We start from the raw sequence: 14,756 nt of genomic DNA on the forward strand, positions 1-14,756 counted from the left end.
GTAGGCCTACACAGCACAGCCATTGGTTAGGCAGCACACAAAAAAAAGAGCAGAGCAGGCGGGGGCTCAGGGTTGGAATATCCATTTCCGTGTGTAATAAAGCCTAGTTTAATTTACACCATCCCATCACCTATCTTAGAAATGTAACTTTGYTCTGTGCTTCTCCGAGCGTGCACTTCGTAGCCTATAGGCTATGGATCACTTGATTGAGACCACACTAAATAGCATATATGCGCACTTGATATTGCACGCCCAGCAGAGAATCAGAGATGAGGGACGGCATCAGGCACACATCGATATATAGCCTAATAAGCAACACAGAGAAATATAAACATTTCATCAATKACAAATTACATGACCCCAATCCCTCCCCTTGACTGAAATTGAACATGACACTACCCCATTTTCCTCTAGGTATCTATTCTGTAAATTGGAATCCGTCCCTTAATACGCCCAACTGGGCTCCCTAGCTACCTTTTTAATTAGCCAACAATGATTACTCTGTAATCACACAAGCCAAATATAGTATTTTATTAAATATGGTTTAACACAGTCAGATATGATCTCTCCAGAATGTGTATTTCTCAACCCTCAATTCACGAAGCAGCACTGACCCCTGGGATGTTGGTGACCGGTCCCTGAGGTGGTTAGCTGAAACAGATTCAGTCAGTTTTCAAGTGGCAGTTTTTAATCTAAGCGGTCTTTGAAGGAGGAAGGATCACAGCTCACCTGTTGTAATTAAGGTTGACGCTCTAGACATACGCTACTCCTAAACCTTATTGCCCTCTTAAAGAGCAATCTGCATTTCAAACAAAAACAAAGCGTTCACTCTACCACCACTGTTTTGGTAAACAGCTGAGGGTTTGGGCTGGAAAAATGTAACCCTCTCTCAAATTCATAGACGGAGCTATGGATGCCAGGACTSACCATCCATGATATCAAAATGATAGTTTTAACAATGTTTTGAGGCTATACAGTGTTTGTTCTCAATTACTTTGTTTACAAACAATGTAATGTTTTACATTTAGCAGACACACTTACAATAGTGAGTGCATGCATTTTCCAATTGGTCCCCCATGGAAATCAAACCCACTACCCTGGCGTTGCAAGCGGAATGCGCTACCATCTGAGCCACACGGGACCTATAAAACAAGCTTATATTTTGGGTTCAGATGGGCAACGGCAGCTGAACTAAGCTAATGGGGTATTTATAAGTTATATTCTTCAAAAATCAATGGGTGCATATCATTAATTTAAAAGGTCAAAATTGGATGTACCAACTGCAGATTGCCCCTTTAAGGCAACTTTGTCACATTGAAAAGGTCAGATGCAGCGCCAATGTAATCAAACAATGAAAAAGCTGTGACACTGTTCGTTTTGTGTAGAAAGTAACAAGCTACCTACACGTTAACCACCACAACCCATGCCTTGTCCTGTGTTAGAAAATGAGACGATGGATACGACCGAGGTGGAGTTTGCGTGTGGAGTCAGGAAGTGTCCGGAGAACTATGACTGCATCGGGTCATGGATCGGCCCCAACAACGGCATCACCCAGTTTGACAACATCCTGTTCGCTGTGCTCACTGTCTTCCAGTGCATCACCATGGAGGGATGGACAGCTGTACTCTACAATGTGAGAACAGATCACTCAAAGTATTTTTTAGGAACTATTTTTAAGGTAGAGACATTGAAGTAAGGGATAATCAAAGAGGGGCTATGAAGTCCGGTGGAAATAATGCGTGTGTGATGCGTCCCCGGCRCACCGCATTGTGGCACAGCTTCCGCATTGTGCTTGATTTCCAGAGAATGCATAGCCCCTTGTTCTTACATAGTAACTCTTCAGCAGTGAAGCGTTAAGTCTGTACCTGTATTTATGTACCCTATACATGTCTATTGTACTTCCTTTAGACCAACGATGCCTTGGGCTCTATGTGGAATTGGATGTACTTTATCCCTCTCATCATCATTGGCTCATTCTTCGTACTCAACCTGGTGTTGGGAGTCCTCTCTGGGTGAGTAAATAAAAGCTGTGTGTGTGTGTGTGTGTGTGTGTGCACACGTGGAAGTTTGTGTGTGATTTTATGAGGGTTTTGGAAGGGGTATTAATGGATTGCCCCATGTCCTGCATGTGTAGGGAGTTTGCCAAAGAGAGGGAGCGGGTGGAGAACAGGAGAGCCTTCATGAAGCTGAGACGTCAACAGCAGGTGGAGAGAGAACTCAATGGATACAGAGCCTGGATAGACCGAGCAGGTACTGTACTGTCACCTTAGAACCGCCACCAGAACTACGTAAGATGGAACAATGTATATATTATAAGATCCAAGTGGTGATTTGGGTGTTATGGTTTGGTCGAAGTAGATCATGTTCATTTTGCAAGCTGCTGTGGTGCTTTTGAAATGGCTCTGCCCTGATGGAGATACCTGGTGAATATATGGCTGGAGGGTGACTTTGTGAAGCTGCAGTGCTATAATGGCAATCTACAGTATCTTTCTCCCACGCAAGTAGAGGTTGAGTGGAAGGTGATGCGAACTCCTTGACTCAAGTGTAAATGTGTGAGTGTGAGTCTGTGCATATCTGTGTGTGTGAGCGTGTACGCATGCGTGTGTGTGTGTGTGTGTGTGTTCACTCATCCGTGTGTGTACGCTCATCTGTGTGTGTGTGTGAGTGTGAATGTCTGTGTGTGTACGTCCGTGTGTGTGTGTGTGTGTGTGCACATCCACGCGTCCATCCGTGTGGGTGGGTGTTCACTCATCCATGTGTGTGTGTACGCTCATCTGTATGTGTATGTGCGCGTGAATGTCTGTGTGTCTGTGTGTGTGTGTGTGTGCACATCCACGCGTCCATCCGTGTGTGTTTGAATGTATGCATTAGTCATAGAAATCAATAAGTGTTCCCTCTCTGCAGGGCGTCATCAGGGCCCTGAAAGTGAAAAGTTAGCTACCAGGCGAGCGCTGGATGAGCTCTTACCTGATGATGAGTTCTTCCCTCTCTCAGAGCATCAACACTATGCAACACTATGCATTCAGGCCAAATACTCACCTTTGTAATGCTAATAAAATCATCACAATATTACATTTAAACAGGTTAGCCCCATGATTTGCTCACGATCTTCTGAGAGTGCTAAGGGAAAGAGAGAGAGAGCCCTGTTTATGTTTCAGGAGCACTTTATGATTGACCTGGAATTCACTTTGTGTGGATGACAATGACATGCTCATCCCAATGTTTCAGAGGAGGTGATGCTGGCTGAGGAGAACAAGAGTTCAGGGAGATCTGCTTTAGATGGTAAGAACCAGAAAACACAATTCATTGAGAGGAGTCACCACCATAATGGTGAATTCAATTGTGCTGAAGTCCTTTCCTCCCACGTTCACATCAGTAAATCCTTATGTAACAGGGGTCAGTGTGCTGCCAAGAGCTTTGCTTCCTCTACTGTCCAAATGCCCCTTACTGGGCTTGAACCAGTGATCCTCTGCTTTGCAAAAGGACTGCCCTCCTTGACCTTCCAATGGTTCCAATGGTTTTGGCTGCTGGGAAAATATCTAATTTGAAAGCTTGCTGTGGAATGAGTTTACGGTACCTTCTTAACTCTGTTACACTTCCAACAGTACAGTACAGTACAGTACAATGTTTTTTAATGTTCTATACCATGTTCCAAAATTGTTACACAACCTGCCTCTCTCCACCCACTACACTTTAACTCCAGTTGTAAACAAAGGCAGACATGTTGTTCCTCTTTGACCTCCATTAGCTTAGAGCTGCTGCAGACAATTGAAAATTGCAGTGAAAAGGCTAAACCTCTTTCAGWGGAAAATACACCATAAAACCCTCAAGAAGTGAATTTGTTTTGATTACTGTGTGAACATCGCGGGTGTCTTGGTAACAGCAAGGTGAAAATGGCTTGGCGCACGCCTGTAGTGATATATCGTCTTGTTTTTATCATGTTTTTGTTAGTCTCACTCCTTTTTGGAAAACGAGAATGACACTTTCATTTACACCATACCTTATCAACCTAACAAAAAGGTGCCATCAATAAAGCCACATTTAGTTGGCTCTTCCTCCTTCCTCTCATGTTCAGAGTATTTCAGTCAGTTTGCCCTGRMAGTTAGTATGTCAACATTACCGTTTCCATCCATTAATATATCATTATCTCTATAACTAGTTTGTCGTTCCTTATGGACAAAATGGCTGGCAAGTGAAATATGTTGTGCCGTTATGCTTATAAGCATCTGTTGTTCTATCTATGCTATTGGAGATATTCTCTGTTGTCCTAATTTTGTGTTGTGTGTGTATTCAGTGCTGAAGCGGGCCACCAGTAAAAATGCTAAGCATAGAGGAGGTCCTGGGGATGCAGAGATCTCCACTATAGGTGAGAGAGGAACACACAGCCCAGATCCTCATATTTAGGCGTCTTGCTGTTTTTCTCTCCACCTTCATTTCTGGTCTCTTTCCCCAATATCTACTGTATTTGACCTCTATTTGACATATTTATTATTTTCAACACCCTTTCTCTCTCCTCTCCAACCCTGACCTTTTTCTTTCTCCATATCCTTTCTCTCTCCTCTCCAACCCTGACCTTTTTCTTTCTCCATATCCTTTCTCTCTCCTCTCCAACCCTGACCTTTTTCTCTCTCCATATCCTTTCTCTCTCCTCTCCAACCCTGACCTTTTTCTTTCTCCATATYCTTTCTCTCGCTCTCTTTCTTTCTATTTACTCATCCTCTCTTCCTCTCTTCTCATTCTTCCTGCCCCAGGAGCACCTCGTATGCGGATCCGGACAGTGCGGCGTGGCCCGGTAGCGTATATACGTCGTAARGAGCGTATGCTGCGTATCTCCCTGCGGCGCATGGTGAAGACCGACACCTTCTACTGGACCGTCCTCAGCCTGGTGGCTCTCAACACCATCTGTGTGGCCATCGTACATCATAACCAGCCCCAATGGCTCTCCACCTTCTTGTGTACGTCTGGGCTGGACTATCAATCAACCAATCAATGAATGAAAATGTGTCTTTTACAGCCCTTTTTACAACAACGATTGCACATTCAGAAGAAACTCCAGGTCCTAAGTATAGGCTATGTAGTGTATTTACAGTTACAGTAGCAAACTATCAATGCAATCTGGCCGGCTTTCAAATATACTTCTAGACTATGGAGATGTGGTTCTTCTGTTGTACAGAGTTTCTAACATGAAAAAAAGCTAAATAGCTTTGTTTGAACAGAGAAAAAACTGTGAACATTTGCCCAGTCTTTGATTCATAGTGATTTATTCTTTCTTCAGACTATGCGGAGTTTGTTTTCCTGGGGCTCTTTTTGGCAGAGATGTTCTTAAAGATGTACGGCCTGGGTTTCCGGCTCTATTTCCACTCCTCCTTCAACTGCTTCGACTGCGGAGTGAGTTCATGCATTTTACTCCATGTTAGCTTATGGTGAACCAGGACTTAGAAGTGTGGCAACATAAGATTTTCTTATGGTTGTACAGGTGAATCAAGGTGTGTTATATTAGCGAGTTATGAAAAACAACAAGACATTTAATTTCTAACAATATGGACAATTAAGTCCTATTGTTATGTGATACTTTCCTATATTGGTGACTACTGTGTGTTCTTAATGATACAGGTTTGTCTAAACTTCTCTTATGGTGTTTGAATGTTGCGTGGTGTCTCTCCCGTGCAGGTGATAGTTGGCAGCATCTTTGAGGTGGTGTGGGGCTTCTTCCGGCCTGGCATGTCCTTTGGCATCAGCGTCCTGAGGGCACTGAGACTCCTGAGGATCTTTAAGATCACCAAGTGAGTGGGACATCAACCAGAATGAGGGTTAGGGTCAACATTAGTGTTGCTGCTGTAAGTATAATGTATTACCATTCTAGGGTTAGAGTCAGGGTAGGGTCAGCAATATTTTTACTGCTGTAAGTACGATGTATTACCATTCTAGGTTAAAGGTTAGGGTAGGGTCAGCATTAGTGTTACTGCTGTAAGTACAATGTATTACCATTCTATGGTTAGGGTTAGGGTAGGGTCAGCTTTAGTGTTACTGCTGTCTTTTCCTACTAGCACTGACCTGTCTGATAACTACTTTGTTGAGGGAAAATGTACTTGCTACGACTGTGATATGTGGTTGTCTCACCTAGCTATCTTAAGATGAATGCACTTTTTTAAGTCGCTCTGGATAAGAGCTTCTGCTAAATTGCTCAAATGTAAATGTAAATGTAGGGTCAGCATTGGTTATACTGCTGTAAGTACAATGTAATACTCTCCAAAATACAATAAAATGACAAACGGAAGATGTTGAGGTCTGTCTATTTTGTATGTGAACCTTCTTTCCTTTTTCTTGACCAGGTACTGGGCATCTCTTAGGAACCTGGTTGTGTCTCTAATGAGTTCCATGAAGTCCATCATCAGTCTGCTCTTCCTCATCTTCCTCTTCATTGTCGTCTTCGCCCTGCTGGGCATGCAGCTCTTTGGGGGCAGGTGAGCACAACCAGAGGGTTGGGTTCACTTATTAGATACGGTGTCACTGATCTCAGGATAGCGATTCAGTGCTTCACCAATATTAGGATATCAATATGTTTTGGTATGCAGAAGTCCCAGGTCCCATGAATGTATTTTCAGTTGATCTGTTCATTGACTAATGATGTGTATTTCCCATCATCATGTCACCGTATATATTTACAAATATAACTTCAGAAGCAGCTTGAAGCTTGCCATGTTTTGTTTTGCTGCGTCGGAAATTGAACGATTTCCTAGACCTGAAATTACACGTCTAGTTGAAAATAGAAATGTCCACCTCCTCCTCTTCCCACTTCTTCCTCCTCTTCTTCCCCGGTCATATCTGCCCATCCATTCTTTCTCTCCCTTTAGGTTCATCTTTGAAGATTACACTCCTGCCAACTTTGACACGTTTCCAGCTGCCATCATGACAGTGTTCCAGGTTTGGCTCATACACTCCAGACCGTCCCTCTCACTGGCTTCTCCATGGTGACACACATAACCTACCCGGGAATATCTCCCACAACCCCCCAGGGCCAAAATGGAACAACACTGCTCACCTCCCCCTCCATCTACTAGCATCCCATACATACACATATGCACATACATGTCAGAGCTGTGAAATATGGAAGAATGTTTGATCAAAACCATAAACTGGGTTTCCGTGACAAATCAAGTAATACTAGTTCTGACATTATTAACTCTGCAGGGAGAAATAACCCTGTTAACGATGTGATTAAATTATGGCCCATAATGTATTTGTGTGTTAGCATTTTATAAGATACAGTGCATTCGGAAAGTATTCAGACTCCTTCCCTTTCTACAACTTGATTGGAGTCCACCTATGGTAAACTCAATGAATTGGACATGATTTGGAAAGGCACACACCTGTCTATATAAGGTCCCACAGTTGACAGTGCATGTCAGAGCAAAAACCAAGCCATGAGGTTGACGATATTGTCCATAGAGCTCCGAGACAGGATTGTGTCGAGGCACAAATCTGGGGACGGGCATGAAAACATTTCTGCAGCATTGAAGGTCCCTAAGAACACAATGGCCTCCGTAATTCTTAAAAGGAAGAGGTCGTAACCACCGAGACTCTTCCTACAGCTGGTCGCCCGGCCAAAGCAATCGGGGGAGAAGGGCCAACGTAAGGGAGGTGGCCAAGAACTCGATGGCCAGTCTGACAGAGCTCCAGAGTTCCTCTGTGGAGATGGGAGAACCTTCCAGAAGGACAACCATCTCTGCAGCACTTCACCAATCAGGCCTTTATGGTAGAGTGGCCAGACGGAAGCCACTTCTCAGTAAAAGGCACATGACAGCCCGCTTAGAGTTTGCCAGATGGCACCTAAAGGACTCTCAGACCATGAGAAACAAGATTCTACGGTCTGATGAAACCAAGATTGAACTCTTTGGCCTGAATGCCAAGCGTCATGTCCGGAGGAAACCTGGCACCATCCCGACGGTGAAACATGGTGGTGGCAGCATCATGCTGTGGGGATGTTTTTCATCGGCTGGGACTGGCAGACTAGTCAGGATCGAAGGAATGATGAAAGGCGCAAAGTACAGCGAGATCCTTGATGAAAACCTGCTCCAGAGCGCTCAGGACCTCAGACTGGGGCAAAGGTTCACCTTCCAACAGGACAGCGACCCTAAGCACACAGCCAAGACAACGCAAGAGTGACTTTGGGACAAGTCTCTGAATGTCCATGAGTGGCCCAGCCATAGCCCGGACCTGAACCCGATCGAACATCTCAGTAGAGACCTGAAAATAGACCTGAAAAACGCTCCCCATCCAACCTGACAGAGCTTGAGAGGATCTGCTGAGAAGAATGAGAGAAACTCCCCAAAAACAGGTGTGCCAAGCCTGTAGTGTCATACCCAAGAATGCTCGAGGCTGTAATCACTGCCAAAGGTGCTTCAACAAAGTACTGAGTAAACTTACGTAAATGTGATATTTCAGGTTTTTGCTTTGTCATTATAGGGTATTGTGTGTAGATTGATGAGAAAGAAAAACAATTCATCAATTTTAGAATAAGTCTGTAACGTAACAAAATGTGGAAAAAGTCAAGAGGTCTGAATACTTTCCTAATGCACTTTATGCTTTCTGTTTGCGTATTACTTTCATTCAGATTTCAAGAGGCTGATCATTATAGATATTGTACTTTTCAATCTAGATTCTGACTGGTGAGGACTGGAATGAGGTGATGTACAATGGCATCCGCTCCCAAGGAGGAGTGCAGTACGGCATGTGGTCCTCCATATACTTCATAGTGCTCACCCTGTTTGGGAACTGTATCCTTGCTCAACATAACCACAATTGACAGATTCTGCTCACATTGTCGATAGGTTTACATGTATCTTTCTTTTTCTTTGAAAGTTGTAGCATAGACCTAAAGTGGTAGTAGGGTGATGGGTTGATTTATTGGGGGAAAAGATGCACTGAGTTCAACCCAGGGGATAACCCTTTAAAGCGATTCCACTTGTTTTAAACGTATTTCAGATGTTTTGTGGAACTGTCCGACAGCAACCTAATTCATGCATTGCAGTTTCATCCATCCCTGTGACTCTTGACCATACTGTGAACAGATACACTACTCAATGTCTTCTTGGCCATCGCTGTGGATAACCTTGCCAACGCACAGGAACTCACCAAGGTGTCTAGTACTGTTATAAGAGTTTTTACGGAATGGGGTATCTTTAAATTAAAATAAGTGCTTTCAAAGAAATGTGTAAGGGTCATGACCTAAAGCCATATCTGCCCTATATCATAAACTAATTGTGGGATGTAAATGACTTTGTGTTTTTATTTGACCTTTTTTAGGACGAAGAGGAGGAAGAGGAGTTTTTCAATGCGAGATACGCCAGAGGCAGAGATGGCCCGATGTCTGAGTGAGTGTTCTGTTTATACTTTTATCACAATGGCAGTTGGTCAGTCACCTACTTTGGCCTAGTCTTGATGATGATTAGGAGGAGATTGAATCTGAGGGGTGATCATGATGCTTTCTCAATATCTGTCGATTACACAGCCGTAACACCCACAGAAAAATAAGGATCCACTATTCTCTTTGAGAATCTGATGTAGGCGTCAGGAAGAATGTTTATTTTCCTTGCGTACAGCTGCATGATGAGTCTTCAGGGTTAGAGAGGCATGTTCTGAGTGTGGAAAATGTATGTATACCTGCCTGTCACATAGCATGTGTAATGGTAATTGCATTAGTGAAATAAGGGATGAGGCGCACATCCTAGTGATTACAAGCATCTTCGCTCACGAATCTGATGTTGTTCTGGGGACTTGCTAAAGGATAATGCATGATTTTAATTATACTTTTTTTCTGTTTATTTGAGCATGTCATTCAACAGGTAAATTAAGAAAGATAACAGGCCAGTCATATGCGCATGTTTTAATTTTTTTAGAGTTTGTTTATTTGTGCATGTCAGTCAACAGGTAAATAAAACCAAATGACGGGGCAATTATAGAATATAAGCATAGTATGTGCTTAGTGTATAAGCACCACCAACCATTCTGCTCCCTCTGTAACAGGTACAGGTAGGGGGGAAAAGGATGCATGGATTGTACTGTCCTCTGATCTTCTCCAGGCACGTTACGCTGACTGTCATTTGTCTGTTACTACATATTTGAGTGTCAGTCCTATGTGTTTCAGAGCTATCAAGATGGTGCTGCTTTTGATACATATACTGTACTATGGTGTAATGTTATGTCATGCTTCTTCCATCATGTTGTCTTGTTACTCTATGCCTGTTATGTGGCACTGACCAAATAGATATGACAAAATATAGCAGTCTAAATTCTACCACTGCCCCTGTACGGTCAAGGTGAAACAATTTGTAACTTGGATAACCACTGTTATCTGATAAGATTTATAAACATCCACTGTCACTACTTAGGAAATAATGATTTTTCTAAGTGAACAGGATTTGGATCCATTTATCAAGCCGTCAAAGCCGTCAAAGCCAAATCCCCATGCCAAATATAAAATATAATTATAAGAAAAATAAAATAAGATATAACCAAATATACTAGACTGGCATTAAGGTGACGTCTGTTGACCATTGGCCTTGACCCTTGACCTGGTTTTGGACTGTGTCACAAGGTTCTGTTCTGTCTTTGTTCCAAAATCACTAATGTCTTGTTTTCAACCAATCACTCATTGATTACATGGACTACAAAAGAGTTTGAATACCCGTAAGTAAAGTTGTTTGTCTGTACTCCTGTCACACCTAATTCCATTTCCTTTATCTTAGAAGAAGAAGTTAATTGCTAGATATAACAGTATTTCCCTATTTTAATCCTGCACTATTCCTTTTTGTTTTTGTGGCTTTTTGAGTTTGTGTGCTTTCTTCCCAGGTACTTTCATAATTTGAATTTCAATTGAATTTATGGATGTTTGTTTTATTTGATGATAATTCAATATGTGAATTCAATTCATCTTTAGCCATACAATATGCAATATATCTGAGTCAAAATGTTAATATATGTCATGCAATTTTCGTACTTCATTATTGACTTACATACATACATGAATACATACAATGTTATATAATATGTAATATGTTTATACTGTATTTAGTATTTCATTGATATGTAAGTGTACATATGACATAGGCGTGATGCTGCCCTCTAGTGACAGGCTTTGTGTTGTGCTCTGTAGGAGGAGGAGGAGGCCCTATCTCCGCAGGAAGAAGGCCATTCACAGGGGCCGTATGGCCGTCCCCGAAGAGGAGGAGGAGAGCGACGCCCCGGGCGGAGCTGACCAGCCCCCCAATGGGGCCAACGCCTTCTCCAACCGCCGTGACAGACGGAGGAGGGGGGGAGGAGGAGGAGGAAGAGGCGGAAGATCCGTGTGGGAGCAGAGGGCCAACCAGTTACGCAAGCGGCGCCAGATGGAGAGCCAGGAGGTGCTGTTCGGAGGCAGCCCCACCGAGGACACCACTGACAACCCTACCACCGCCTACCGTGCACCCACCCGTTCCCCAGACACCAGTCCCGGACACCTGCCCGAGTCGCCCATGTCCGGGATCATGCCCATGCCTGAACCCCCGATGTCCATCGCCATCCAGCTGCCGGAACCTCCAGACTCTGAGCCTAGGCCTCTGTTTACATTGGTTGAGGAGAGAGCAGTGCACCATCGACCCGCCGGTGGGGACAGGAGGCACAGGGTGGCCCGGAAGTTCAGACCTGGCCTTGGGGGGGSGGAGGAGGGAGGGGTGGCTCGGCATAGGAGGCACCGTCATCGTGAGGCCCGGGCTGAGGCCAAGAGCAGAGAGTCCCCACATGAGGAGGTCAGAGAATCAGGCAGCAGAGAGAGGAAGATACTAGAAGAGAGGGAGGAGAAAGAAGAAAAAGAGGAGAAGACGGACAAAGAAGAGGTCGCTGAGGTGGAGGGAGGAGTGTCGGGCCAGGAAGAAGGAGCCAGCATTGTCAACTTAGAGAGTGAAGAAGAGCATCTGAGGTAAGACAGTGGTGCTAGGTTCCATTCTTTTACGCTAAGGGTTAAGGCATTGTGATTCATGAGATAAGACTTCAGGCCCACATTAGGATTGGCTAAGTGTCTAAACACATCCACACATTTTCTTCCATACACCTCCTCTTCAGAGTGTGTATTGCAGACATCCCTGAGCCTCCCCTATGTGATGACTTCCCTGAGTCCCTACCCCCACCCCTGTTGGACCCTCCACCCCAGATGGAGGAGGGCGAGGTGGGGGAAACTGGGCAGTGTGAGCCCCTGTCTCAGGACCCTCCATTGGAGCCAGCCCCAGAACAGTTCACAGACCCCCCAGAGCTCCAGGCAGCATCCGGGGTCAATGATTCAGAGAACAACCCAGCCTCCCTGAACCGTGAGGAGGGTGAGGAGCCAGGCCAAGTCCTAGACAGTCAGACTAGTGTGATCATAGAGATGTCTGGAGAACAGCCACTGCTGGAGATCATCCCTATGACAGGTATGCTTCCATATAGTCGCTCTTGACCGACATTCGTAGCTTGATACGTTCTAGTTAATTGAGAGCAATGTAATTGCCATTGACTGTTCTGTACCGTTTCCTGCTGGAACAAGGATGGTAACGATAACGATGGACTTTTTTTGCAATGCCCGGCAGGAGCCAGGTCAAATAACAGGTTTTATCTTCAATTTACATTTAGCTTTACACAGCAACAAAGAGATGGAGGTGTACCAGCCTGAAAGGAAGGAGAAGGAGAAGGAGGCGCAGGAGGAGAAGGAGGCGCAGGAGGAGGCCAGCCCGCCCAAACCTGTACCTCCTGACAGCATGTTCCTCTTCAAGGCCTCCAATCCGTAAGACTCTCCTTCCTGGCCATGTCTTGGCATGCATTCTAGTGCGATACTAATCAATTCAGTTCAGTTTTATAAAAGGACTCAGAAACATGTTTCTTTGATCCCTTTTAGTATACGTAGGCTATTGTGTTTCTCTCTCTGCACACACTCTCTCATGCACTGTAGCTGTACAGCACTCTCACTCTCAGAGAAAAACGTATGGTTAGAGTCCCATATTGTTCCCTGTAGTACAAAAATATCCAAATAAACATAATGTATCTTCAGAGGTACACTACTGGTCAAAAGTTTGAGAACACCTACTCATTCAAGGGTTTTTCTTTATTTGTACTATTTTCTATATTGTAGAATAATAGTGAAGACATCAACACTATGAAATAACACATATTGAATCATGTAGTAACCAAAAAAGTGTTAAACAAATCAAAATGTATTTTATATTTGCRATTTTTCAAATAGCCACCCTTTGCCTTGATGACAGCTTTTCACACTCTTGGCATTCTCTCAACCAGCTTCATGAGTTAGACACCTGGAATGCATTTAAATTTACATGTGTGCCTCCTTAAAAGTTAATTTGTGAAATTTCTTTCCTTCTTTATGCGTTTGAGCCAATCAGTTGTGTTGTGACAAGGTAGGGGGGTATACAGAAGATAGCCCTATTTGGTAAAAGACCAAGTCCATATTATGGCAAGAACAGCTCAAATAAGCAAAGAGAAACGACAATCCATCATGACTTTAAGTCATGAAGGTCAGTCAATATGGAACATTTCAAGAACTTTGAAAGTTTCTTTAAGTGCAGTCGCAAAAACTATCAAGCGCTATGATGAAACTGGCTCTCATGAGGACCGCCTGTCACGTATAGTGGCTTGCGAATGTATTCACTCCCTTGGTATTTTTCCTATTTTGTTGCCTTAAAATCTGGAATTACATATTTTTTTTTGGGGGGGGGTTGTATCATTTGATTTACACAACATGCCTATCACTTCGAAGATGCAAAAGATTTGTTATAGTAAAACAAACATGAAATAAGACAAAAAAACTGAAAACTTGAACGTGCATAATTATTCACCCCCCCCAAAGTCAATACTTTGTAGAGCCACCTTTTGCAGCAATTACAGCTGCAAATCTCTTGGGGTATGTCTCTATTAGCTTGGCAGATCTAGCCACTGGGATTTTTGCCCATTCTTCAAGGCAAAACTGTTCCAGCTCCTTAAAGATGGATGGGTTCCGCTGGTGAACAGCAATCTTTACGTCATACCACAGATTCTCAATTGGATTGAGGTCTGAGCTTTGAAAAGGACATTCCAAGACATTTAAATGTTTCCCCTTAAACCACTCGAGTGTTGCTTTTGCAGTATGCTTAGGGTCATTGTCCTGCTGGAAGGTGAACCTCCGGCCCAGTCTCAATTCTCTGGAAGACTGAAATAGGCTTCCCTCAAGAATTTCCCTGTATTTAACGCCATCCATCATTCCTTCAATTCTGACCAGTTTCCCAGTCTCTGCTGATGAAAAACATCCCTACAGCATGATGCTGCCACCACCATGCTTCACTGTAGGGATGGTGTTCTCGGGGTGATGGGAGGTGTTGGGTTTGATCCAGACATAGCATTTTCTTTGATGGCCAAAAAGCTMAATTTTAGTCTCACCTGACCAGAGTACCTTCTTCCATATATTTGGGGAGTCTCCCACACGCCCTTTGGCGAACACCAAACGTGTTTGCTTATTTTTTTCTTTAAGCAATGGCTTTATTCTGGTCACTTTTCCGTAAAGCCCAGCTCTGTGGAGTGTACGGCTTAAAGTGGTTCTATGTACATATACTCCAATCTCCACTGTGGAGCTTTGCTGCTTCTTCAAGGTTATCTTTGGTCTCTTTGTTGCCTCTATAATTAATGCCCTCCTTGCCTGGTCCATCAGTTTTGGTGTGCGACCCTCTCTTGGCAGGTTTGTTGTGGTGCCATATTCTTTC

The 14,756-nt window shown here is 43.8% G+C and overlaps 1 protein-coding gene across 1 annotated transcript in view; it reads left to right on the forward strand.

Moving 5' to 3' along the window:
* Window positions 1–14,756, forward strand: part of LOC111979599 (voltage-dependent R-type calcium channel subunit alpha-1E-like) — a 46,829-nt gene that overhangs the window by 6,065 nt on the left and 26,008 nt on the right. Inside the window, 16 exon segments of the mRNA XM_024010193.2 lie at window positions 1,443–1,633; window positions 1,909–2,012; window positions 2,135–2,250; window positions 3,229–3,282; window positions 4,295–4,366; window positions 4,752–4,955; window positions 5,276–5,388; window positions 5,671–5,783; window positions 6,333–6,464; window positions 6,855–6,924; window positions 8,660–8,777; window positions 9,072–9,139; window positions 9,307–9,374; window positions 11,129–11,956; window positions 12,100–12,443; window positions 12,643–12,793. Coding sequence (XP_023865961.1) covers window positions 1,443–1,633; window positions 1,909–2,012; window positions 2,135–2,250; window positions 3,229–3,282; window positions 4,295–4,366; window positions 4,752–4,955; window positions 5,276–5,388; window positions 5,671–5,783; window positions 6,333–6,464; window positions 6,855–6,924; window positions 8,660–8,777; window positions 9,072–9,139; window positions 9,307–9,374; window positions 11,129–11,956; window positions 12,100–12,443; window positions 12,643–12,793 — 2,746 coding nt within the window.

Source organism: Salvelinus sp. IW2-2015, linkage group LG19 (genome assembly GCF_002910315.2).
Source record: "Salvelinus sp. IW2-2015 linkage group LG19, ASM291031v2, whole genome shotgun sequence".
NCBI lineage: Eukaryota > Metazoa > Chordata > Actinopteri > Salmoniformes > Salmonidae > Salvelinus > Salvelinus sp. IW2-2015.